Below are 26,788 nucleotides of genomic sequence, written 5' to 3'. Positions count from 1 at the left end.
TACCATGATTTTTCTGGCCGTCACAAAACAAAAAACCAAGGATGGGCAAGTGGGTCCCTCACACACTGGGCTTTCTTTGAGGCTGTCACCTCTAACATCTCAGATTAGCAAGACTTTCAAGGCTAGGACACCATTCAATGTTAAGTCTCTTAAAGGTTGTTCTCATACAAGATTTATTCCCCAGCACCTCTCCCACCCACATCCCCATCCGATTCACAGTGGAGGACTAAGGAGATTCAGAGCAGGATCCGCAGGTACCAAAAACACCTTCCAAAGATTTTGCTCTCCTTCCTTTTCTCCCTCCTGCCAACCCCCAAGGCTTGAAGCTACACACTCATGCAAGCGCACAAAACCCCACTCCTTTCCCACACCTCCTGTTTTCTTCCACATCAGAGCTCACCTGTAAGACATCTGGGCTCTGAGAAGAGAGGTGTCCCAAAGTCTGAGAACCCTAAAGTGAGGGAGAGGCTGCTACTCTAAACTTCACACAAAGGGAAGTGACCGAATCAGACACCAAGCTCTTCTCTCCTCTCACCGTTGACTATTTTCACTCCCTGGCCTCCACCTTGTCCATCGACCAAGAGCAAACATGTTAGCGCACTCCCACCTGCAGCACGTGAAAACGGGCTCTGTCCAACATCCATCGCCCAGGTGTGGGGTGTTGGAGGGAGTGGTCCCTGAGGATCAGCAAAGGGTTAATTTATGTGGAGGGAAAGATGATTAGGAGAATTTGGCTTGAGCTCTGATTGGGGAGGCATGGGTTTAGAACTAATGATCATTTTGTTTTTGTCTCACATGATTTTTACTAGGGGCAGAACAGATACCCCATATAGGGTTTTCTGCTGATTACAGACACATTCTTCCTAACTGGGTTCATCTTAAAAGAGGCCCTTGCCAAACTGGGCAGTGGAAAACAAAATTATTAAAGGAGCTGAACAGAGGGTAAGAAAGAGCTGGTGCAAGAAGAGCTGGTGGCTCCTGGGATGAATGCCACTGAGCCGTCTGTAAAGTGCTACTCTGACATGGCCTGTGTGGGATTATTGCTTCTCCAAAGGAGGAGCAGGGGAAGGAACGGGAACACGGAAATGGGTATGGAATGGTATGGTATTGCTATGCTCGTTGCTCAGGCTGATGGGCAAATGGAGCCAGGGGTTAGCAGCACCAAAAATAACCAAGCAGCTCCAAAACAGTGAGTGAGTCTGGGAGCTACAGAGGCGTTCACCCTCCCAACCCACTGACCCCACAGGCCAAAGTAATGTGGAAGAGGCCCACCCACACCTCATGTTCACATTCTAAAACTTCACAAGCAAGATTCTGGAGCACTAGAGGGTAGGCCTCAAGAAATGAGGATGGGCTGAGGCAAGGGGAGCAGGCCTGCTCTGCAGAACCAAAGGACAAGTTTGCTTGGAAAAAAGCAAATCAACCATGGCTTAGCAAAAGAGGACAGTAAAACTCTTCCAGCTGCCTGACTTGGAGCTCTAGGGAGATGATAAATGGAGGGGGGAAGGGAAGGGATCTATTCACTGAGGGCCTCTGAGCACCCAGACCTAGAAGCACACAGCAGCATCCCCTCAAAAGGGAACCAATACCCTTGACTACTTTGTTCCCTAAAAGTACCACCATCCTGATGGAGAGAAGTGTCCCTCAGGGGAGCACACTCTCACTTCGGTGACTTGAGCTCAGATATCAGCATCTAGCTGATAGCAAGGGAGTATCTTCTCTGAGTAGGCCTCTGAGCATCAGCCAGGCCACCGTGCATACATATAATTCAGAGAGTGGGACCTTGCCCCTTCACCTTAAGTGGAATGGGGAGAAAAAAAAACTTAAACCACAGTGACACCCCCCAAAGGAAGTCTCTCCTCAGTGGCTCCTAGAACTGGCAGGGTCCAGCTGATTCAGCTCTGACTGGTCCAGAAGTTCAAAGTCATCCCCCTCAGCGTCAGTGTCCAGGTCTGAACTGGGTGCCCTGAGGACACCTCTGGTGGCTCTCCGGGGAGGTAGGCCAGAAGGGCCTGGCTGGGAGGCCCCTGACAGGGCCAGTTGGATCACGCCCTGTGAAACCAGGCTAGCTAGGTTGCTGGTGAGGTTGGATCCTGCAGGCAGGGCACCAAGCAAAAGCTCTGGCAGTGCGGCCTCTTCCCGGCTGGCAGGAGGGCCCTGAGACTCCTCGGCCCCCGGTGGGACCCGGTACATCAAGCTGGGCATCCCAATGCTGGTATCGTCCTCATCATCCAGGCCAGCAGGATCCACGTTAATGGAAGGGAAGTCTGGAAGGTCTCTGGCGAAGGATTCCTCTGGATCACTGTGACCATCTAGGTCTGGGAGAACAGAGGGAGTGTCTGAGACATGGCAACTGCCTGGCCTTCCTGTGCCCCAGCCCCACCACGTCAGCCCCAAATAACCAGATGTTTCCACTCTGGATTTCTGGCACTGGTCAGCCTTCCCCCTCCACTTATAGACTGCTGATACCTTTTACTGGCCAAAGAACTTCCCCTTTCTCTGCCATGTCCCCCATGAGCTTTGATCCTGAGGCCACTAAGCGACTGAGGACTTCCAGGGGAGCAGCAGTTCCATCTGGCTGGAGCCATGCCCCTAAAGCTGCTCCGCCACCTAATCCACAGCTCGGAAAACAGGAGAGGCAAGGGTAGCATCCCTGCTGCCTGCAAAGCTGAGCGGCAACAGTCAGACCCAGTATCAACTGGGGTCCAAGGTTCCTCTCACCTTCAGAGCCTTCTGTTAGAGGTGTTTGGCCCCGTGAAAGGTTGAATGTACCGTTGTCTGTACAGGAGACCTCAGCATCCGAGTGCTCGGAGTCTGTGATGGCCAATTCCCTGGCAACAGTGGAATCATCCAGCTGAGGAAAAGACAAGACCAACAAGCATGAAGAAACGGTGCCAGCAGAAACAGGTGCAGTTTGCCACTTACAGCTTCACCAGTGAGCTGGCCCCAAAGGCTACCCCTAAGGCTAACAGTGTAACCAGGCATGGATGGCGACTTCAGTCAGAATCCTGACCCCTTTCAGGCTGCTCCCCCAGGGAAAACACTCTTTTTCATCAATCTTGAGCCCAGGAAGGAAAGCAGCCTTGAGAGTCAACCCGCCACTAATACTCTGAAGCAAATAACTGACCCAGAGAATACTTTTCACAGGTGGCTGGGAGGATACGCACAGGTTACCGCTTGACCTAAGGCAAGCTGGGCTGTTTAAAGAGAGATCAGGCCAGTTGCAGAAGTTCTGCCCTGATGGCAGGGGTTAAAAGGAGACGTGGAAGAGGGTGTGCTCATCACCAGACTCAAACTGAGATCTACATACCAAGTCCCAATATAATACTAGCTTCTCTCCTCACTGCACTTGCGGGCAGGAAGGTCCTTGGAGAAAGGCAAGAAGCTGAGTCCTTGGAGAGCCCACAGTGAGCCTGGAAACCTGTTTACTGTCTAAACAGGAGTACCAGATGGTAAAAAGGGAGCTAAAAAAACGGGCCAGTGAGGCAGCTCCCACCCCCCAGATACCTGAGGACAGAAGGCTGCAAGCTCCTCCTCGCTGTCACTGTGGTTGTCCGCAGCACGCTCTGGGTGGAGAGCTCTGCGACGCACTGTGTGGCAAGAGCAGAAGCCATGAACACCTTCCCTTGAGGGCAAACTCCCGCCCCCTTTGAATTTCAAAGCCATTAAAGTCAGAATACCAGAGAATGAACCTCTTAAACCTACATAACAATGTCTGAGGAAGGAGCTGCCTAAGTGGCAAGGTAAGCTGATAACATAACACAGGGAAGAAACCCTTTTTGTTCTGGACAGATCAACTACCAGACTTGTCAACAAGCCTCAAGATCAGATATCAGTGTGAAAAGTGGACACTATCACAGAGAAGGCAAAGGGAGACACCCCACCTGGGCTGAATCAGGCTTTTGAGGAGTGGTACTGTTCAACTGGCTCTGCCAGGCAGAGCCGGGCCTTGGCACTCATGTGCAGGGCTCTTAGAAGGCCAGGGCTTAATGAAGACCCAACCTGACCACACCACAGAAGAGAGGGAAAAGTTCGCTCGACTGTTGTTTGTGGGTTGGAGGATCTCAGGCTAGTACACATCCGGCTTCAGAAGCCAGTTTTCAATCACTTTGGGAAGGCAGCTTTCAGGAGTGAACAGAGGCCCAGCTGAGGAGTTTAAAAGACCTACTCTGCCATTTACTAACCGTGAGCTTCAGTTTCCTCAACCAGAAAAGGAAAATACCACCCTCTTTTTAAGGGTGTTGTACAGACAACGTATGCAAAGCAGCCAGCTCAGTGCTTGGGCACATGGGACGTGCTTCATAAAAAGCAGCTAACACTGGGAATATCTTCACTGTCTTTTATATGACTTGGGAGAACTTTTCTCATATTTGTTTAAAATGGGAGTGTCTAGAATTCCAAAGGGAAAAACTGGTAAGCCTGCAGAGATTTCCCTAGAGTAGATCATCACTTTTACCTACCACCCCCCTATACAGCAACCGCATCCCACTTCTCCACATTCAAGGACCTATAATGCCAAACCTCTGGGCTTCTCTTTCTCCCCAAACTGCCCAAATGGACGGAAGGTTCCCCTGGACACTTACATTGTCTCTCTCTCTGCTTGGACATCATGTAGCCACGAACGCTGAAGTCCAGCCGCTGCAGTGCGGGCTTCAGCCGCACATACGCTCGGTCCCACAGCCGGTGGTACACAGCGAGGGGCCACATCATGACAGTGACAACTGAGAGGAGTGAGAAAGAGTGGTGAAATGGAGGAAGGGCTGCATACACAGTCCTGACTGTCCCTCCGCCGTGTGTCCTTAGGGCTGGGACCCAGTGTGGAACGGTCCTGCTTAATTCTGCAGGTCATCTTCACGAGGTAAAGATCTGGGGTCAGAGACTTCTGTAGCCCCGACAGCGCCGTGCACAGTGGACTATGCTGCTGACGCATCAAGGGCAGAATCAGCGCTGTCACCTGCATATGGGTGTCACCGAGCATCAACAAGACCAGATGCTAACGATGCCTCGGCAGCCACACAACATCATTTGAGCTTCTGCTATTTAATCACCAGGGTCATCACTGCTCAGTTCTTCCAGCCTCAGGTAGACAGGGTTCATGCCAATATGAAGTAACTACATTTACAAAACTGCTCTGGGGGGTGGGGTGGGGGGAAGTGCTCCAGGTAAATAGAACCTAGTAACCTACAGAGTAAACAGAATCTAGAACAGAATCCTAAGAGTTATGTCCTACTGTTACACAATAGACTGACTCTAAAAATTCCCTCCTGAAATAGGGACAGACAGTCCTTTCTTTATAGCTGGTTAGTGGACCTTGTCAGTTTCTAAAACTTGGTAAGAAAAGGACTTTATATGTGGGAGCTTGACACAGGTAAGAAGGTATTTTCATGACTCTAAACAGGACATGAAAATAAAAAAGGTCATTTCCTGGAGAACCAAAATATAAAAGTCCTCTCTCTAGACAAAGTTAGCTACAGCTAGAAAAGCTATGAGTACGTTAAGCTTGTGGGGGAGGTATATACCATACTTACGAATTAAGTAGGAGAGCAGGAGCCCAGGGATGTAGCGGCCCAAGACAGCCAAAAAGGTCAGTATCCCACAGCTCAGCAAGCAGAACTAGGGGTGTCAGGAAACAATATTAAGTTTCTGCTATATGGCAAGAGATGGGGTGGGGATGGGGGGCAGGTAAGATGGAGATGTGACTGAAATGATTTTTTATGACCTCTGAATAAAGCATGGACATGTCAGAATGACATGTACCTAGCCACTGCTGCTGATGGTGATTCTGCTGGGGAGGAAAGGGAGCATGTCCACTTCTATTCAAACTCTTCTCACATGGCTAACCCCACAGGGCTGCACCTTTCATGCTGGGAAATGGTTTGAATAGGACTGAGCCAAAAATTCTCTCTGAAAACAAGTGCTGGTGGTGGGTTTTTTTAAGGCAAAGTAAAATAAAATGAAAAGACTCAACCACTTACCACATGTTTGATATGACACAGAAAGCACACAAGCAAGCTTTCTTTCCCCTCTTGGGGCAGGAAGCTGGCCTAATCTAAGTGGCAAGCACCTGAAGGAGCCATCGAGCTCTTGCCTTAGTCCTAGTGGCTGGTCAGAAGCCCCTTCCTATGACTTCCCTTGTCTCTACCAGCACCATGGTCTTTTCGTTCTTGAATGAGGATAGGTAGTAAAGGTAAAAGGGCTGTTTCAGTTTAGCATGAACTGAACTGAGAAGCCGGAAATGAGAGTGAAAAAGGGAAGAGTCTTACCTTGCCTGGGTTTTGCTTTTTGAAAAGCAAAAGATTCCTTATGAAAATGGTCCCACTAACCCAGACTTCAGCTACGTGATGGCAGAGCTCGGGCACGCTGAGCAACCGAGGGTGCACAAAACCCCAGCTATGGGAAAGAGAAGGGGGAGCTGTGAAAGGAGGGTGCTGAGGGTTCCCCCCCATCTCACTTTGAAGGCAGCCGATGGTTCCGGGTTTAAATAGGGGCTGGGGAGTGGCTAGCCCAAGGTGCTCTAGAGGTGAAGCACGACTTTCTTCTTGGCTCTCCAGGTTGAAACTTGAATTTAAGAACTAGGAGGGCAAACTTGTTCTGACAACTCCACCCTATGAGCCAGCAGCCCAATCCACGTGTGTAAACCTGCCACCAGCTCCTAGGCCCTTTGTGCTTAAAAGCATCTTTCCTGTGCTCAGACTATTGCAATTCACTGTGATTGCAATCCAGGAGAAAACGTAAAGCACAGTCTGACAGCACGGCGGCGGGTGAGGTGGAGGCAATGGATGTGCCCCTTAGAGAGAAAACAAGTAAAACAAAACCAAAACAAACCCAGCAGAGACAATCCAACATATGACATGAATGAACTGAAAAATGAAAGCAGGAGCTGTAAGCCACAAGAGGAATCTTTGGCTTGCTGATGCCAGAAAGAATGTGTTTTCTGACCCAGAACTTTAAACGGCCAAAGGTCACAGAAAACACTAAATGGCCTGGTTTTTATAAAAGCCAGAGACAAATGAGGTAAGTTGCCTCTGAGTTTTTACATGGGCTGAATAATTCCTTGGTACGTCAGCACGCTAATGCTGCTTTCTCAGAAATGTCTCTTACAAGTATCACAGGACACTCAGCATCTCAACCTACTGCTGCCTGAACTTTAGGATTTGTTAATGATTATTTGCAACAGACTAGGTTCTCAGCTTCTAATTTGTATCCAGAACATGGAGTTAACAACCTGTAACCAGAATATTACAACAAGAGAATCAATCAGAGCAACAAAAAGGGATTTAATTAGCATTCCATACCTCTCATTGTCTAATGCGTCGGGTCTTGGCACTACAATATTAAAACAAACACCAGCATTAGTTGGTAGGGAAAACAAAACATGAAAATGTTAGGCTGTTGGTCTGATAGCTCAAGTTTTAATAGGTTTGGAGAAAAGGAAAAACAGTAATAGCCAATAAAAAGGAGATACCACGTTATACTGCCAGTTAGGGAGCTACAGACAAGGGAACGATAGCTAATGCCTGCTCCTTTCTCTGGTAGGATGGGGTGGGAATTCAAATGGAGCATTAGGGCCCCTTCTAATCACTACAGCTGAGAGCCAAGGTGCACACAAAAAAGTTCATCCCACCCACCCCTCAAGTGTGTCTGGGTTGCTCGTAAGCATCCATGTGTGCCAGGTCACGAGGGCATGTTATGACTACTTTAACTCTGGAAACCTGCTATTCGAAAGGGACCCATTAACTACAATCAGTGATGAAAAGTCTTCTGACATTCACTAGCCATAGAACAGGTGGGTGAACTATATGATTCCTTGAAGTCTCTGCAAAATAGGATGGGAATGTATTTAAAAACTGTACACTCTGGTTTGAGTATTCTGCCAGCACTTCAAAAATAACGTGTCCAACCTACATCAATTTTCCTCACTCTCAGTCTCCACCCAAACCAACTGCCCAGCCTGCCACTGCGTACCTCTGCTAACTGTAATGCCACTCTTACTCCTCTCCTCGCTCCGAAATCCCAAAGCTGCTGTTATTCCTTACTCCCCTAACCTCCTATTTACCAGTCTTTTTAAACAATTTAAAAGAAATTCCTGAGAGGCAAATTGATACTGCCTTGGTAATGATGCAGTATCCAGTGAGGAAAATTATTCAACAACTTGAGGACTATTTATTCCTCAGGCCAATTATGAAGGAAAGGATATCTCAGGTGGTGGATACAGATTTCCTGAGCTTAACAACAATGGGAAGGACAGAACTCAGATCTAAGGAACTGGGGGTGGGGCACTAGCCCTTCAAGTGTCTCCTAAAGCAAATAATTCAGACTTCAAAAGCTATTCCCAGCTTCACATACTCCTCCAGAAACTCCTAAAACTACAGGTAAAAATGACAGACAATTTCTGGTTCAGAATGTTCTAAATCCTATCAAACTCACCTTTTATTTCAGGCCAGATTTTGTTCTTCCATTGATCTATACACACAATAATCATTGAGCTGAATGCAAGTAAAAACACAAGACGAAGGGATGTCAGGGCAAAGAACCTAAAGGGAAGGAAAAAGAGAAGATCATTATCCACTTAAGCTAATTTCATAAAAGACCATATGTGTACTACTGGTTCTGTGGTAAACAGACTTAAGTGCTAGCTATACACCTTGAGAAAAATACTTAAACTCAATGGACTTTAGCTATTTTACCTACAGTGTAGAGATAAGAATTTGCTTCTGCAAAGGTAAATGACTAAATCAAATAAACTAAGAGCCCCTTTCAACTTTCAAGTCTGTGATTCTATTAATTTCAAGAAGAAATTCATCTTTTTTGTTGTCTGTTTTGGGGTTTCTCTGCCACACTGCATGGCTTATGGGATCTGAGTTCCCCAACCAGTGACTGAACCTGGGCCCTCATCAGTTAAAGCTCAGAGTCCTAACCACTGGACAGCCAGGGAATCCCCAAAATTCATTCTCGAACTGAACAAGTTGTTATGATGAAAACAAACATCTTTCTATAAAATTAGACCCTGGTTCAGGGCAATAAACTGACAGAGATGCATTAAAGAACAGCTAACTCAATCAGACATCCTTTTTCAGATAAAGGAACAAAGGCTCAAAAAAGTGAACCAACTTGGTCAAGGACACATAGAAAGTGAGCACTGAAGCTCCATCTAAAAACCAGTTCTTCAGAATTGACATCAACCCTTCTCAAACTTCCCAGAAAACCTGATTCATTTAATGAGGAGAACATTACTGATACCAAAGCCAGACGAAACACTACAAGAAAACTGCAGTCCAATACACGTTATGAATACAGAGGCAAAAATCCTCAATAAAATATTATCAACATGAATTCAGCAGCATATTAAAAGGATTTTATACACCATGACTAATTCCAGGGATTTATCCCAGGAATACAAGGGTGGTTCAAGATACAAAAATCAACAACTGTAATGTATTGCATTAACAAAATGAAGGAAAAGCTAATTATTATTTGAAGGAATAAATATGGTTGCATAAAGAGATGTTTACAAAAAAATTGGGGAAATCAGAACACTGACAGTAGATCTGAAAATATTAAGGAATTACTGTTAATTTGGGGGGATATGATGATATTATGGAAGTTATATTTTTAAAGAGTCCCTATCTTTTAGAGATACATACTAAGATATTTATGAATGAAATGACATATTTGGGATTTCTGTCAAAACAATAGCCTGCCAAGGGGCAAAAGATGTGAAAGAAGAGGAAATAAGACTGACTGTGAGTTCTTCACTGCTGAAGCTGGGTGATGAGTACATGAAATTCTTTATGCTCTCCTCTCTACTTCTGTATATATTTAAAATCTTTCACAATAATTAAAAAAAAAAAAAAAGACTGGTTCTTAGGAGTCTTTCTATGATCCAACTCAAAAGCCTCCAGGGCAGTGGCTTGCAGAATGTCTGTAGTCCAGTGATTTTACCAGACTGTCGGGAAGTAAGTACAGAAACTGAAAGCAAGAATTTAGTAATTTTTATAGCAATTTGACCAAGTAATTTCAAACATAAGGATATATCTGGGTATTTGTATTTTATGTGCCTTTTTAACTTATCTAGTAACTTATTTTGTATTTTACAAAAATGACACCACCAGTCCTTCACTGAAGATGGTTTGAGAAACTGTTCTAAGATCTTTGTTGTTGTTGTTTAGTTGATAAGTTGTGTCCAACTCTTTGCAAATCCATGGACTGTAACCCACCAGGCTACTCTGTCCATGGGATTTCCCAGTCAAGAACTGGAGTGGGTTGCCATTTCCTTCTCCAGGGATCTTAACAACCCAGGAATCAAACCTGAGTCTCCTGCACTGACAGGCAGATTCTTTAACACTGAGCCACCAAGGAACTGAGGGAGGCCAAATTTATCACCAGAGAAGCAGTTCAGCAGGGCTTTTAAAGCTAGATTGACTTGAGTCTATTAGTTGTATGACTCTGAGTAACTTAGCTTAAACCTCCTTAAACCTCAGTTTCCTCATCTATATGTGATATTAACAATAACAAATCATGCAGGACTGTTTGTAGGTATTAGAAACAACGTACGTAAATCACTTATAAAAGTATCATAGTTGGCTTCCCTGGTGCTCAGTGGTAAAGAATCCGCCTGCCAATGCAGAAGAGAGAGAGTCAATCTCCGGTCCAGGAAGATCCCACATGCTGTGGAGCAACCAAGCCCGTGCGCCACAGCTGTTGAGCCTGTGCTCTGGAGCACGGGAGCTGCAGCAACTGAGCCCATATGCCCGAGAGCCCGTGCTCCTCAACAGGGAAAGGCCACTGTAAGGACAAGCCTCAGCACCTCAACGAAGAGAGCAGCCCCTGCTCACCAAAACCTGAGAAAAGCCTGCACATCAACAAAGACCCAGCAGAGGCAAATATAAACAAATAAAACTATCTTTAAAAATACCATGGTTGATCTTGCTAAAAACACAAGAAAATACAAACAAGGCACCTATATATGCCCAATATATGTCCTATTCAATTTTACAAAGTAAAGTAAAGTAAGTAAAGTCGCTCAGTCGTGTCCGACTCTTTGCGACCCCATGGACTGCAGCCTACCAGCCTCCTCCCTCCATGGGATTCTCCAGGCAAGAGTACTGGAGTGGGTTGCCATTTCCTTCTCCAGGGGATCTTCCCAACCCAGGGATCAAACCCGGGTCTCCCGCATTCCAGGCAGACGCTTTAACCTCTGATCTACCAGGGAAGAGGAGCAGTATTATTAGCTGTCATCACAGCAACTGATCAAATGAGAATAAGGATGACCAAGAGATAATTCATGGTTATAAATGATCTCATCTTCTCAATACAACACATGACCTAATGACCTGACATATTCACAGAATACCATACTAAGAGTATAAGCCTTATTTTTTTTTTAAAGCTGTATTTGTGTGTATCTATGAATACACATATGCATGCAGGGATTGTCAGAGGAACTTTTAATTTTGGTCTCTAGATGTTTTTCACTGTTTTCAATAAACATGAATCCATGTTATGTATTTTAAACAATACAAAAAATGAGGGATGGAAGAAACCAAGAACTTAGAGAAACCCAGTGACTCATGGCAACCCTATTCCAATATTTCTACCCCATCACTTCAAGGATACTGTAATTATACACGAAATTAAAGAATGAAAGCAGTTTAACAGGAGTAAGCCTCAAGAGCTGCCCCATTAGTCTTCTCTCCAAAGCCAGTTCAACAAGGAAGTTTAACAAGGCCAGGGATAAGGGCTGAGAGCATCTTGCTCCCCTGTGCCATTGCTTCTATGCCCCAGCAGCAGGATGTGGCACGACTCTCTGAAGTACCTGGGAGGGCTCTCTAGGGAGGCAATCCAGACTGTCTGCAATTTCCACTTTCCAGATCACAACTGCTAACGCAAATACAAACTGGGGTAGGGAAAGGATACTAAACTTTCCTAAGAAAGGTCAGTTTTTCAAAGATGATAGCAATAAAAATATAGTTTCTCGAAGAGCTGAACTCTTTCAGTATTCTTTCTGTTCGAGCCCCCACCTGTGCTTCAACTCAATTCAAACATTTATTAATTGCCTACTATATGCTGAGGCTTTATGGTAAGTAGGCCAGTTACAGAAAAAAGTAACACATGGACCTTATTCTCAAGTGGATTTATGTCAATACATGTTTGTAACATAGCATGATAAGATAACAATAACAATGAGGACATCTAAGCTGGGATTTGAAATGGTAAGACAACACAGGAAAAGAGTGTGAGAAAGGAGAGGATATTCAGAGAGGGAGAACAGCCAGCTGGCATAACATGTTTAGGGAACTACAAGTAGTCTGACAGAACTCAAGCATAAAGAACAGAGGGAGAGGATGAGTATGGGGAGAGAGGAAGAAGTCAGATCATGAGAGACCTTTTATAACAAAGGGTACTGAATTTTATCCTGCACATAAAGATGAATCAGCAAAGAGTTTTACAAATGGTGTATTTGCTGGATCATGAAGGCTAAAACTGTGAGCACCTTCTTGAACCAGATTAATCCCGGTCAATAAAGCAATTTTAGAGCCAGACACAGGATAACCTTTCCTTGAACAAGCCAACGCAGAAATTTAAGAGGAAGAAGAGCTTTTCTGTGAATGAAAGTCGCTCAGTCATGTCTGACTCTTTGTGATCCCAGAGACCATACAGTCCATGGAATTCTCCAGGCCAATTGCATTACTGACCAGGATTAATCTGGTTCAAGAAGATGCTCACAGTTTTAGCCTTCATGATCCAGCAAATACACCATTTGTAAAACTCTTTGCTGATTCATCTTTATATGCAGGATAAAATTCAGTACCCTTTGTCATAAAAGGTCGCTCAAGATCTGGAGTGGGGAGCTTTTCCCTTCTCCAGGGGATCTTCCCAACCCAGGGACTGAACCCAGATCTCCCACATTGCAGGTGGATTCTTTACCAGCTGAGTCACAAGGGAAGCCCAAGAACACTGGAGTGGAAATCCCTTCTCCAGCAGATCTTCCCAACCCAGGAATCCAACCAGGTATACTGCATTGCAGGTGGATTCTTTACTAACTGAGCTGTGAGGGAAGCCCCAGGTAAAATAACAATTCTTGGAAAAATAGCTTCTTCCATATAGACAAAATCTTAATTAATGGAAAGTTCACCTCAAACCACTAGAGTTGATCTCTTCAAGGTACCTGTATGCATGCATGCTAAGTCACTTCAGTTGTGTCTGACTCTATGGGACCCTATGGACCCTGCCAGGCTCCTCTGTCCATGGGATTCTCCAGGCAAGAGTATGGAGTGGGTTTCCTCCTCGAGGGGATCTTCCCAATCCAGGAATTGAACCAGCATCTCTTACATCTTCTGCACTAGCAGATAAGCTTCTTACCACTAGCACCACCTGGGAAGCCCCCTCCAAGGTACAACTGAAAGTGAAACTGAAAGTCACTCAGTGCGTCCAACTCTTTGTGACCCCATGGACTGTATAGTCCATGGAATTCTCCAGGCCAGAATACTAGAGTGGGTAGCCTTTCCCTTCTCCGGGGATCTTCCCAAGCCAGGGATTGAAACCAGGTCTCCCACATTGCAGGTGGATTCTTTACCAGCTGAGCCACAAGGGAAGCCGCAAAATTTTAAGTCACTCAGTCATGTCCGACTCTTTGCAATCCCATGGACTATACAGTCCGTGGAATTCTCCAGGCCAGAATACTGGAGTGAGTAGCCTTTCCTTTCTCCAAGGGATCTTCCCAACCCAGGGATCAAACCCAGGTCTCCCGCATTGCAGGCGGATTCTTTACCAGCTGAGCCACCAGGGAAGCCCAAGAATACTGGAGTGGGAAGCCTATCCCTTCTCCAGTGGATCTTCCCATCCCAGGAATTGAACTGGGGTCTCCTGCATTGCAGGCAGATTCTTTACCAACTGAACTATCAGGGAAGACAATATCAAATGTTATTAATTCCTTTAGGGTTCTATCAAATATAAAAGAATATGGATAAGTGTGTACACCTTTCCTTCGGCCTCAATACTAAATTCTTAAACAAAAGGAAATATCAGTCTCAGATTGGTGTGTCTGGGATATATTGAAGTCACATTATACTTTTATTTTATGGAGGTAACTTGGATGTGACAAAGGATGAGATGGTTGGACGGCACCACTAACTCAATGGACATGAGTTTGAGTAGGCTCTGGGAGTTGGTGATAGACAGGAAAGCCTGGCGTGCTGAAGTCCATGGGATTGCAAAGAGGCAGACACGACTGAGCGACTGAACTAAACTACATTGGAAGCCTAACTGTTAAAAAAATAACCAACTCTGCAACTATGTACAAGGACAAGACATAACTGAAGAAAAAGTACTTGTGAGATTGGTATAAGTAAGGAATGAAGACAAATAAGGGAGGATTCCTCTGGATTAATTTCGTCCTCCAATGTCTATTTCTGCAAGCCAAAAAATTCACATACAGATATAACAGTGTACAAGCTGGATAAGACAACATGCAAAAATTTTTTCAGCAACTATAATCATCATGAGAACTTTCCAACTTAGCAAAAACAACTACAATTGCAGTCAACTCTGGATATTCACATGTGAACTATTTAATTTGATTATTGCCCATAGCCCATTACTCCTTCTACCAACTGTAGAAGACTCACAACAGACTTTTCCTTAATGATATATATATTTTTTATTTTTAATGGCAAGCATGTTTATAGAAGAAATTTCAGAAAATATAGTTCATAATTAAGGAAGAAAATAAAAATAAAATTAATACACTATTACCAGTCTGACAAATTTTTTTTTACCCTAAATCTGGTCAGGCCTCTAGATTTAGCTACCGATTTACAGGAAACATACAGAAGAGCACAGAAGAACGCGTTAAGCCACAGGGATGCAATCAGCAAAATACAATCTGTCGGACACTTTACAGGACAAACTGGTTTCTTGCCTCAAAACAAGAAAGGAGGAGGTGGGAAAGAACTGGGGTATAGAAGACACAAAATTGGCCAAGAACTGAACATTTTTAAAGCTAGGTACATGGTTATACATAATATTATTCTGCCTGCTTATATATATGTTCTCCAATTTTCCACAGTAAAAAGCTGAAAAAATAAATAACTCATTATCCACACACATATCCCAAAATATCAAGACAGATTATTCCCTTCAGTTAAAAAAATATTCACATATAAAATACTCCATGGAAGGATACAGGGTACCTGGTTTCAAAACGTTCTCCTTCATTTAAAAATCCACAGATATGTTTTCCTTTATCACCAGAAAAGCACTCACAACTTGAGGATAATTAATTACATCATACACAGACACAATTAGTTTTTAAACCTTTCCTTAATTGAACTGAGATGCTTCCAATTTTTGAGGTAATAAAACTCTGTATCACTGAGTATAAATCTGACCTTACTTATGATTACTTTAAATGGAAGTACTAGGTCAAAAACCATTAACTATTTTAACAGCATTACAGAGATACAGTTTGCATACCATAAAATATACAGTCAAATTCAGTGTTTTTTTGGTATCTCAGAGTTGCAACTATCATAATTATCGAATTTAGAACATTTTAATCACCCCCCAAAAAACCCCACGCTGGTTAGCAATCACTCCCCATTTCTCCCAAGCCCTTGAAAAGGTAGTAACTTTTTAAGTGTCTTAATACTTTTGCCAAATTAGTTTCCAGAAAGGCTGTCAAATTCATATTCCTATCAACCATACACCAGATTTTCCATATTTTGCTCAGAATTAAATACTATCATTTTTAAAAACCTAATAAGCAGAAATTAGTAACTCACTGCCACTTATATTAATGAGTAAAAATGTATATATCCATTGATTTATTATTATTTAGGTTTTTTTTGTCCTTTTATAAATTATCCACCCCCTTTACTAGGGGCAAAATTCAATTAACTATCAGTCTAAATAAAATATTTATTAGAAAATCTGGTGTCCAGAAAAATCATGAGAAATTCCAAAAAGAAACAATTTTTTGAGGTCAACTATACCATGGATTGTCATCATTGGTATCGGTAACTTAAGAGTCTGCTATAATCATAAACAAAAGAAAGATCACGTGTCTATTTTCAATCAAAGAAGATACTATTTCTGGGTTTCTTTGTTATTACAGACTAAGCTTCTCTCAGTGGCACTTCAGAACAAAGCAGCCCATCCTATAGGGACAGAAAGCCCATTATTGTACAGCACTTGGCGGCTGTCTGGTTAATGAGCCAGTCACTGGTAAATTAGAAAGAAAAAAAATTAACGCAACCTATATCGTGTAGTGCTGGTTGCTGCCTGTACAAAACCAGAAATGAAACCAGCTAGCTGCAAACGACCCACCTTATGTTAAAGGACAGAAAGCACCCAACCTTAAAATCAGAACAGATAAAAACTTTTGGCAAAACAGAGGCAAAAAGGAAAAAAAAAAAAAGGAAGCCAAGGCATCTCTGGGAATCCTCCCTGCTCAGGGAGACAGTGAAGGACTAGGAAGCCTGGCATGCTACAGTTCATGGGGTAGCAAAGAGCTGGACACGACTCAGCGACTGAGCAGCAACAAGGCATCTCTGGGAGTCCTTCCTGCCGCCAAATGCAAGAACCCTCCAAAGGCCATCATCAGAAATATCTGTTCAACAGATTCCATCTGAAATTTGATGTATAGATTTTTTTTTTTCACAGAATAAATGCCTCTACTTAATAGGCCCTCCCTTCCATTTCCTATCTCTCACTACTATTTCCCCCCCCCCTCAAATTCTAACCTTTTAAATCAGCATTGCTGTATAATCATTTCTTGGGTCGTTTTTTTACTCAGGGGTATTTTTCCGGGCGGGGAGGGGCAGGGAAGGGAATCACCTTTTCCCATTGCAAAAACAAGAGATTTCCTAATACCCCCTAAAATATAGTATGGTTAACTCAGACTGGTGACTCTAAAATCAGATCCCAACAGAGATCTTATCAAAGAGAAAAAAAAAGCCTATGGACTGCTCTAAATCAATATTCCTAACCACCTAGAATCACAGAATGTGAAAAACTGGAAAGGAGCTCAGCAATCATCTGCCCCGGGCCCCCAGTCCCCTACCCCCTTAAACCATGTGCTTTTCATAGGAGGCACTGTAAGGGCTTAGAGTTCACACTCCTTTCCAGGGCTCCTTTATCATTCCCTTATCTCCTAGGAATGAGTCCAGCCAAAAATTACTAAAACCTGTTCTTTTCTTATCCTGTCAGGATAGATTCTTGCTGACTCAGATATTCTTCCCCCAAATCACTCATTTACAGGTGCTGTTAAGGCTAACGAAAATACAGGCCTGATATTGATAAGGAAGTCCTGATATTTCTGTTGTTATACTAGAGAAAATAACATATAAGTGACAAGGAACAATATAGGCTAAGGATCACAATCACTGTAATTTTTCTGGAACTGGAAAAATAAGAAGGAAAGCCTTGAAATACTATAGGAGCGAGGCATCTCATCTATTCCTATCTTTTATGTTCTTTATTAAAATGTAAGAGGGCACATTCACAGGTACAGGAAAACCTCAACTGAGAAGATAGAACATTGAAAGTTAAGCGCTACCTACCTGAATTCTGATGATTTGTTTGTACTCCTATTCAGTCTTCTAATACCTCGAAATGTATAAAACACCTCAGTTAATGATGTATCATTATTCAAAACAAGTAATGAAAAATAAAATGCTTCAGATTTGATTTCTCTCTGACCTGCACCAAAGACCCATCTGCATGTCCTAAATACCTTTTTAAATGAAATGAGAATAGAGCAATTACTCTTTGACATTCCTAAGCAAAATATCTACACCCATATTCAATTTGATGCTACTGGAATGTAGTCTGACTTTTATTTTGAACCTCAAATCACCTTCCACGGAAGCTCATTTCCTAAAACAAACCACGCTGTGAACTCCAATGCTAAACAACCCTCACTTCTGGATCCTTACCACTATCAGTCAGTCATTTTGTAAACTTCACAGGTATGAGTCCTCTCCATAAATGGTACACCCAGTTCTTTCACTCTCAAGAGTCACACCCTCATTTTGTTACATCTCTCCCCCACCTACTTAAAGCCTGATGGGAATGTAACAAGAGTAAATGCCTACTGGATACACAGCAGGCAAGCTACCAGGAAATGCCAGAGATAAAGCCCAATGGGCATCAATGCATTAAGAGACCCAGGAGCAGGAGAAAGGGATCTGACATTTTAAACATAGTACGGTTAGTAACTTAAGTAAATGCTACTGGGAACCAGCAAATTAAAGGTAACTGTAACATTTAAACACATGTATAACCTCAGATATGCAGATGACACCACCCTTATGGCAGAAAGTGAAGAGGAACTCAAAAGCCTCTTGATGAAAGTGAAAGAAGAGAGTGAAAAAGTTGGCTTAAAGCTCAACATTCAGAAAACAAAGATCATGGCATCTGGTCCCATCACTTCATGGGAAATAGATGGGGAAACAGTGGAAACAGTGTCAGACTTTATTTTGGGGGCTCCAAAATCACTGTAGATGGTGACTGCAGCCATGAAATTAAAAGACGCTTACTCCTTGGAAGAAAAGTTATGACCAACCTAGATGGCATATTCAAAAGCAGAGACATTACTTTGCCAACAAAGGTCCATAGTCAAGGCTATGGTTTTTCCACTAGTCACGTATGGATGTGAGAGTTGGACTGTGAAGAAAGCTGAACGCGAAGAATTGATGCTTTTGAACTACAGTTTTGGAAAAGACTCTTGAGAGTCCCTTGGACTGCAAGGAGATCCAACCAGTCCATTCTAAAGATCAGCCCTGGGTGTTCTTTGGAAGGAATGATGCTAAAGCTGAAACTCCAGTACTTTGGCCACCTCATGCGAAGAGTTGACTCATTGGAAAAGACTCTGATGCTGGGAGGGACTGGGCGCAGGAGGAAGAGGGGACGACAGAGGATGAGATGGCTGGATGGCATCACCGACTCGATGGACGTGAGTCTGAGTGAACTCCGGGAGATGGTGATGGACAGGGAGGCCTGGCGTGCTGCGATTCATGGGGTCGCAAAGAGTCAGACACGACTGAGCGACTGAACTGATGAACAGACTTCCACCTCATATACTACCTAGAAAATCCTTCTCAGGCAAGGATCATGTGGAAGGTCCTCTCAAAAATAACCACATACATGCTACTGATCTATGCGCATTAGTAAACCCTTGCTTTACCAGAATTTATTTAAATGCTGCCAATGTTTTTATACATCAGTCAGTCACACTTTAATACAAACTGATTCATGATCAGCTCTTTTCCTAATAATACAATCCCATGGTAGGCAAAGAAGTTTTGACTTAATGGTCTGGGGCTACGGTCTGGGATGTGTAGGTGAGAGGAAAAGAAGATAAGGTCATTTGGGTAAATGCTCCAGAATGAGGTGCTACAGTTAGAAGTTTTCTGACAGAGAGCCTGGGGCAGAGTAGGTACCTGGGGATAAAGGAAGAAGCACTACCAAAAGTAAATGAAGAATCCTGAAGGAAAAGTTCATCAAGTTTGCTCAAGACTCTAGAAGCAACAAATACCAGAGACTGCTGTGACACCTCTAACCCAAGTCTCCTTCAAACCGGGAGACGATTACTGTAACATATACCTCTGTAGTGTGTCTTCCTGTCAATGAACTTGGAATTATTTGTTTTGCTCCAGCTCACCGAAAATATTCTTTCAAAGGATAACAAACATTTTGGTTTTAAAACCAAGACTTTCAAGAGGAAAGATATTTTTAGCAAAAACAATTATGTTTTGGAAACACACACTTTGTTATGTTTCAGGCTTATCCAGAACTGCTTTATTTTTCATTCAGCTGTAGCAGTCCCCCCTACACTTGAGTTCCCATGGAATCTGATCAGTAATACTTCCCTAGTTATGAATAAATCCAAACTCTGCTTGGCAGATCCTATGAAGACCTAAGTTCACTTCAGGAGATGACAACTCAGGGAAGCAGCAGTTCCATTTTCACACAGGATGACACAGATTCTTTAAGCATATTTTTAGCCCTACTATCCCAGCTCAGAAAAACAAACACTATTAAGACACCCTCAATTTCGCTGCATATAAACCGTGGCGAAGGATGCTCCTCTAATTCCTTGGAACACGGAGAAGTCGTCTCAAGTGGCTTTGAAATGGGTGAAATCCCACAATTACTATTTCATAACTGTCTTCAAAATCTTGTAATTTTCTTTCAAGTTGCAGTTATGGAGGCTCTCAAGGACTCTCACACTTCGCAAACTTCCTGAGTGGGCAAAAGGATGTCTATCTAACATGCTAATTCAGGTCGTTTAAGCCTGTTTCCTTGTTACACCTATGGATCCCTTTTCAAGATCTCACGCCTTACTCACCTACTCCAACAATAAGTACTAAGATCTCGAGGCTGTTGAGCAGACAAGAGAAGGGAGGTGATGGCCTTAACGGGACACAGCTTCTCTTGGCTAAAATGAGGCGCCTTCGCTCACTGCGAGCGGCGCAAGATGTTACTAGAAGCTCCTGCCAGATGTGAGGGGCGAGGATGCTCGTAAAGCAGGGGAAACAACTGGAAGGCCCTAAGAACTGCGGTGCCAAAGCCTCAGGCGGGATAGAGTAGAAGGTGGTGAGACAAAATTAGGCAGGTACAGGTAGGAGCCAGTGCAGCGAAGAAAACAAAAGGAGGCGAGAGATAGAGCCTTAGAGAAACCTGACGAATTCGCGCCTCGGAAGATTTCCGAGGATCCAGTTCTCTCACCAGAAAGCCGCGTTCAGCCCCAGGCACCACAGTGCGCTCCTGGCTGGCCGCTCCCACACCAGGGCTGCCTGCACTCGGCTCAGCAGAGGCTCGTAAGGCCCCAGCACCTCCACCAGGGCCCGCTGCGCCGCCTCAACCTGCTGGTCTCGCTCCCAGGAGCCTGACATAGGGCGGCGACCCTTCAAAGTGTGACCGGAGGCTGGGCCTGGGGCCTCGGCCACCCCCTCTGCCTCCGCCATCTCCCCCCGGCAGCCACAACATCCGGGGCCACGGCCCGACAGTCACAATAATATGAACTGCGCAGATGCGCGAAACGGCGAGGGAGGCTGCATCCCTCCACATACGCCTGCGCGAAGGCTCTTGGTCGCGTACATCCCAGAAAGAACACTGCGTCAAAATTACGTCCCCGGCGCCCCAATCAGGAGCTGCGCACGCGCAGTCTGCAGGGCTGAAGCCGAACGAGTAAGGAAGTGCCCTCGCCAGAACTCAGTTTTCATTGGAACAGAGGAAGTTTGGGGGCGGGGCAAGTTTTGGCGTATGCGCAGTGCAACGGGCTCGCGAGCGGCGGCTTTGCTGGCGGGAGAGGCCCCTTTTCTGTGGCGAGAGCGGTAGCTTTGCTGTAGAGAGCGGCTGCAACGCAGCTGCCAGAGGAGAGATGCCGAGGGAGATCATCACCCTACAGTTGGGCCAGTGCGGCAATCAGAGTGAGCGAACTTCCGGCCCCTCCACTAGCCAGGGTTTCTTAGGTTCTACGGGATCTCGCTGTGGGATCCTGAACTCCATCTGCCCTTCCCAGAATCGTAGTTCTCCGAAAGGTGGGACATGCCTGACCCAGTATCCAGCTGCTCAACCCCAAGGGGCCCCCCTTTGCCCAGTCGCTGATATACTGCCCTTTCCTCTGACACGAGAGACTCCCGAAGCTTGACTTCCTATCGCTGGACCCAGGCATTGAGTCCCCCAGCTCCTAGTTGGAACCTGCCCAGACCCAGATATCCTCTTTCTTCCCACCCCCGTTCCTCCCGTCAGTTGGGTTCGAGTTCTGGAAACAGCTGTGCGCCGAGCATGGTATCAGCCCCGAGGGCATCGTGGAGGAGTTCGCCACCGAGGGCACTGATCGCAAGGACGTGTTTTTCTACCAGGTGCCCCCAGGGACTTAGCCAGGGCCGGTAGTGGCCCAGGGATTCAGAAGGGAAGGGCAGTGGCTTGGTACTGGGAAGCCCACTAGGCAGAGGAGCCAGGGAGGCTGGCTTGAAGAGGGAGGGAGGCAGGACCAGGGTTGGGAGGACTGGAGGACTGGGCAGGCCCGAGCTGATTGGGCCCATCCTAAACTCCCCTTTACAGGCCGACGATGAGCACTACATCCCGAGGGCAGTGCTGCTGGACCTGGAGCCCAGGGTGATCCACTCCATCCTCAACTCCCCTTATGCCAAGCTCTACAACCCAGAGAACATCTACCTGTCGGAGCATGGAGGAGGAGCTGGCAACAACTGGGCCAGTGGATTCTCCCAGGTCATTTGCTGTTCCCTGGCAGAAGAACTCCACTCCTGCATGGGGACTGGCCCTGTGACTTCCTAAAGAGAAGATAAACCAGATGGAGAATATATGAGTGGAGAGAGAGATGTGACTGAGGGAGTCCTGAGCGAACTATGTAATGGTCATAAGAGACTGCACTCGGCTCATGCCGGATGCCAGGCCATTGTTAGTGTTTTACATAAATTAACTTACCCAGACCTTCCAATAATCCTAGAGGTAGGTACTACAGGTCCACAGTCTCTGTAGGTTTCCAGAATCCAGAAAACTCTGAAACCAAAAGAGGATTTATAACTACTCATTTAGCAGCAAAACCGAATCTCAATAGAGATAAGCTAGTTTATAGTTTCTGTTCAACTTACTGCCACTTCTCATTCCTTTCACTAAAGAAATACTAATGTATTTGGTTAGCACCGCTCAGACCCCTGCCCCACTGGTGTTCTACTTAGCTTGTGTTATACACACCCTCCTAGAGGACCCTCTAGCCCTCCTAGAATCTGAAATATCTGAACTCTGAAATATAATAACCCAAGAATTTTAGATAAGGGACTGTGGACCTGTATTAGTGCCTTCATTGTACAGATGAGGAAACTGAGGTATAGAGAGATGAAGTAGCATGCCCAGAGTCACCCGACTAACTAGACCTAGAGCTAATATAGGCATTCAGGCAGTCTGGATGTAGAGACCCTGCTTGTAACCACCAGGCTGTACTACCTTTCAGTGCAAACAAAAAGCAGGACCACTGTGTTCCGAAAAGGACTTTTAGGTACTATAAGGAGAATGGAGGGTGGCCATTCCAAGGCCAAAGTCCTGCCCTTAGTCTTGTCCCTTAGTCCTGCCCCACTCTGATGCCCTCCATGTCTGTACAGGGAGAGAAGATCCACGAGGACATTTTTGACATCATAGACCGGGAGGCAGATGGCAGTGACAGCCTAGAGGTGAGCATCTTAGGAATGCTGGTGACGGCCAGCAGGGGACCACTTGGCAGCACCCTTTAGAAGCCATCTGTTACGTATTGGACCCTCCCCGTGCAACCTTTGCACTGGACAGAAGCCACAGGGCCTTGCTGGAAATAACGAAGAGTCTGCTAATCTGTGTGGGGGGGTAGAGGGAGGAAAGTGGAGGAGAGGTCCTGGGAAGATAGAAGTCCAAGAAGTTATTAGACGGGTAAAATTGGAAATCCTGCCACTTGAAACCTAGATACTGACCGCCCCTTCCCCATGCAGGGCTTCGTGCTGTGTCACTCCATCGCTGGGGGAACAGGCTCTGGCCTGGGCTCCTACCTCTTAGAACGGCTCAATGACAGGTAAGTCTGTTTTGAAGGGCAGAGAGAATTTGGTTTCCCAGGTGACTGGGAGGCCCTCCAGATAAAACCTTCCCATTCACTGGAGCAGGAAAGGGCCCTCCGTTCCCTGCTGTATTGAGGAAGGAAAGGTACAATGACCAGGAAACCAATCACACTCCTAGTGGTTAGAACCAGAGTCTAGAATCCCGATCTTTGATGAAGATTCAGGGAGTAAGCCTGATTTGGAGTTAAAACTCTAGGTCCTAAGATGTCTCTCTGCCCTTCCCCCCTTTTGGGTTACAGACTGCCAAAAGTCAAGTCTCCCTTCTCTGCTGTCCTATGACCCGAACCCCATTTTCCCCATCCTGACAGTCATTAGAAGCCCCAAGTTTACCAAGCCTCCAGTCTGTTACCCTTGACCATCCTTTCTCAAACACCACTAGGTACCCCAAGAAGCTGGTGCAGACATACTCAGTGTTTCCCAACCAGGATGAGATGAGCGATGTGGTGGTCCAGCCCTACAACTCACTGCTCACGCTCAAGAGGCTGACCCAGAATGCTGACTGTGTGGTAAGTCCCGGAGTCTCCCTTACTCCAGTCCCAACACCCCTGTCTATTTCATCCTTTTCATGCATTTTTAAAAGTCCCATTTTGAACCTTCCTGTGCCCCTGTCTTGTTCAAATCTCTTTTAGATGGGTCTTTCTGGCCGTGAAGCACCAGGGAAATGAACCGTCATAGCCCAGACTCAGGCAGAGCTCCTGTCCTTTCTGTCCTCCTAAGTCTGACACCCTCTTCTGTCCCCCCAGGTGGTGCTGGACAACACAGCCCTGAACCGGATTGCCACAGACCGCCTGCACATCCAGAATCCCTCATTCTCCCAGATCAACCAGCTGGTGAGCCCCCCGCTCCTGGACTCCCTCCTTCCCGAAGCACCATCTAGGGAAGGGAGGCCCCCAGGACAAGGCCCATGACCCGGCATGCTGTCCCCAGGTGTCCACCATCATGTCAGCCAGCACCACCACCCTGCGCTACCCCGGCTACATGAACAACGACCTCATCGGCCTCATCGCCTCGCTCATTCCCACGCCACGGCTCCACTTCCTCATGACTGGTTACACCCCCCTCACCACGGACCAGTCGGTAAGAGCAGCCCTCAGGCCCAGCAGGCCCTGACCAGCCGTTCCCGTCTCTCTGCTGCACCCAGAGGCCCTGCTTCCTGGCTGACTTGCTCTCCTCCCCCCCTGCCTGTGGCGCCCTGCAGGGCCTGGGCTGTATGGAGTCTGCTGATGCTCCTGCACAAGGGCATGAGTTAGCTGAGCTCGGGGGGACTGAGATCTCTGATGCCTCAATGAGGACCTGAGTCTAAGGACACTCCCCAGAGACCAGGCTCCCCTGCGTCTGATGGGGCTGTGCATCACCTCGTGCTCTCTGTCCATGCGTCTCTCGCCTGTGCCCTGAGTGCCGGGCTGCCCTGTGGCTACTCTCCCCCCAGGTGGCCAGCGTGAGAAAGACCACGGTCCTGGATGTCATGAGGCGACTGCTGCAGCCCAAGAACGTGATGGTGTCCACAGGCCGGGATCGCCAGACCAACCACTGCTACATCGCCATCCTCAACATCATCCAGGGCGAGGTGGACCCCACCCAGGTAGGTGAAGCCCCCTTGTCCTACCCCCCGGAGCCCATAGGGGTAGAGGAGAGGCTACCACCACCATTCCTGTGCCCACCCCAGGTCCACAAGAGCCTGCAGAGGATCCGGGAACGGAAGCTGGCCAACTTCATCCCCTGGGGCCCCGCCAGCATCCAGGTGGCCCTGTCTAGGAAGTCGCCCTACCTGCCTTCTGCCCACAGGGTTAGTGGGCTCATGATGGCCAACCACACCAGCATCTCCTCGGTGAGCCCCATAGTCATCTTCCTGGTGGTTCCTCATCTCTCTACAACCCTGCTGCCCCTGCTTCTGGCTTTTTTACTGTGGGGATAGCCCAGCCTTGGTTCCCTGGCTCTCTGGCCCACATGGTTCCTTGAAGTTCCCCGTGACCTCTCTCCACCCTAAGTCCTTTTTGTACACCCTAAGCTCTTTGAGCGGACCTGTCGCCAGTACGACAAACTGCGGAAGCGGGAGGCCTTCCTGGAGCAGTTCCGCAAGGAGGATATCTTCAAGGAGAACTTTGACGAGCTGGACACATCCAGGGAGATTGTGCAGCAGCTCATCGATGAGTACCACGCAGCCACAAGGCCAGACTACATCTCCTGGGGCACCCAGGAGCAGTGAGTCCTCTGGACAGGGACCCTCATCTGCCTTACTGGTTGGCCCAGGCCCCGCCTGACTGACCACCCCTCAGAGCACAGATCAGGGACCTCGCACCTCTTTCTTACCAACACACTTACCTATTCTCTCTGTTGACCTGAGGACACATGTAATCTCCTTGTGAGACTGATTATGTTTAATAAAGCACTGGATGTAAATCAAGTCACTGGACTCTTTGAAGGCTTGGGGAACTGGAAGAGGGGGGTGCCTGTTCTTTCTCCATCATTCTGACGGGGTCTTTCTCTACTTCCTACACCTTCAACTCTAAGCAAATGGCCTCCTCTAGCTTTTCCTTCCCCTGCTTAGTATTGGAGAACATGGGTGGGCTGACTCACCTGAGACATTCCTTTTCAGGGCAAACAGGCCCACAAACATTGCCTTGCTCTCCTGACACTCTGTATCCCAGTTCCTCCCACCCTCCACCTCCCCATATGGTGACCATTCACCAATTTCACATTCCCACATCTGAATGTCCCATTGGTCATCACAGCAGCAGGCCTGCGGCCACCACCCCCACCACCAAGCCCTGGACAGGCAGTAGAGTCAGCCCAAATGCCTTTAATCTTGCAGGCAGGGCAGTGACAGAAAGCCAGTCCTGGAAAGCCCTGGTCAAGCAGGTGGAGTCTAGGATGATCAAATCAGGAGACCAAATCCAAAGCCTGGACTGTAAGCAGGGCCAAAAGTGGACCCATATCTAAGGTGCCAAAATTTGGTTATTTCAAAGGCCAGAGTCGCCTTTTTCTTTTTAATTAATTAATTTGCTGTGCATTGATTAATTTGCTATAGATCTTTAGTTGCAGTATGCAAACTCTTAGTTGAGGTAGGTGGGATCTAGTTCCCTGACCAAGGATTGAACCCAGGTCCCCTGCATTGGGAGCAGGGAGTCTTAACACTGGACAACAAGGGAAGTCCCAGAGCCTTCTACTTCTGGTACAAG

The 26,788-nt window shown here is 46.2% G+C and overlaps 2 protein-coding genes and 1 long non-coding RNA gene across 3 annotated transcripts in view; 1 reads left to right on the top strand and 2 right to left on the bottom strand.

Annotated features, from left to right (window-relative positions):
* Positions 1 to 152: 152 nt before the first annotated feature.
* On the bottom strand, positions 153 to 21,089 carry RETREG3 (reticulophagy regulator family member 3). The gene is made up of 9 exons (XM_040245300.1): positions 20,731 to 21,089; positions 8,428 to 8,534; positions 7,296 to 7,326; positions 6,264 to 6,390; positions 5,529 to 5,613; positions 4,584 to 4,721; positions 3,508 to 3,590; positions 2,722 to 2,854; positions 153 to 2,318 (listed from the first exon to the last, which is right to left on the bottom strand). The coding sequence occupies exons 1-9, from the start codon at positions 20,967 to 20,969 to the stop codon at positions 1,861 to 1,863; spliced, it is 1,401 nt and encodes a 466-aa protein (XP_040101234.1). The 5' UTR covers positions 20,970 to 21,089; the 3' UTR covers positions 153 to 1,860.
* A 180-nt stretch (positions 21,090 to 21,269) lies between these two features.
* Positions 21,270 to 26,011, top strand: LOC120867101 (tubulin gamma-1 chain). Its single transcript, XM_040245308.1, has 11 exons — positions 21,270 to 21,434; positions 21,757 to 21,869; positions 22,072 to 22,239; positions 23,130 to 23,198; positions 23,487 to 23,566; positions 23,989 to 24,115; positions 24,353 to 24,439; positions 24,537 to 24,686; positions 25,039 to 25,191; positions 25,276 to 25,437; positions 25,618 to 26,011. The coding sequence occupies exons 1-11, from the start codon at positions 21,386 to 21,388 to the stop codon at positions 25,813 to 25,815; spliced, it is 1,356 nt and encodes a 451-aa protein (XP_040101242.1). The 5' UTR covers positions 21,270 to 21,385; the 3' UTR covers positions 25,816 to 26,011.
* Positions 22,183 to 26,788, bottom strand: part of LOC120867148 — a 43,937-nt gene continuing 39,331 nt past the window's right edge. The window contains exons 3-4 of the long non-coding RNA XR_005721811.1: positions 22,456 to 22,530; positions 22,183 to 22,301 (exon numbers count right to left, since the gene is read on the bottom strand). This is a non-coding gene — a long non-coding RNA (uncharacterized LOC120867148). The remainder of the gene's footprint in view (positions 22,302 to 22,455; positions 22,531 to 26,788) is intronic.

This window comes from Oryx dammah, unplaced genomic scaffold (assembly GCF_014754425.2).
Source record: "Oryx dammah isolate SB20612 unplaced genomic scaffold, SCBI_Odam_1.1 HiC_scaffold_8, whole genome shotgun sequence".
NCBI lineage: Eukaryota > Metazoa > Chordata > Mammalia > Artiodactyla > Bovidae > Oryx > Oryx dammah.
This window is presented reverse-complemented; position numbering and strand designations above follow the sequence as displayed.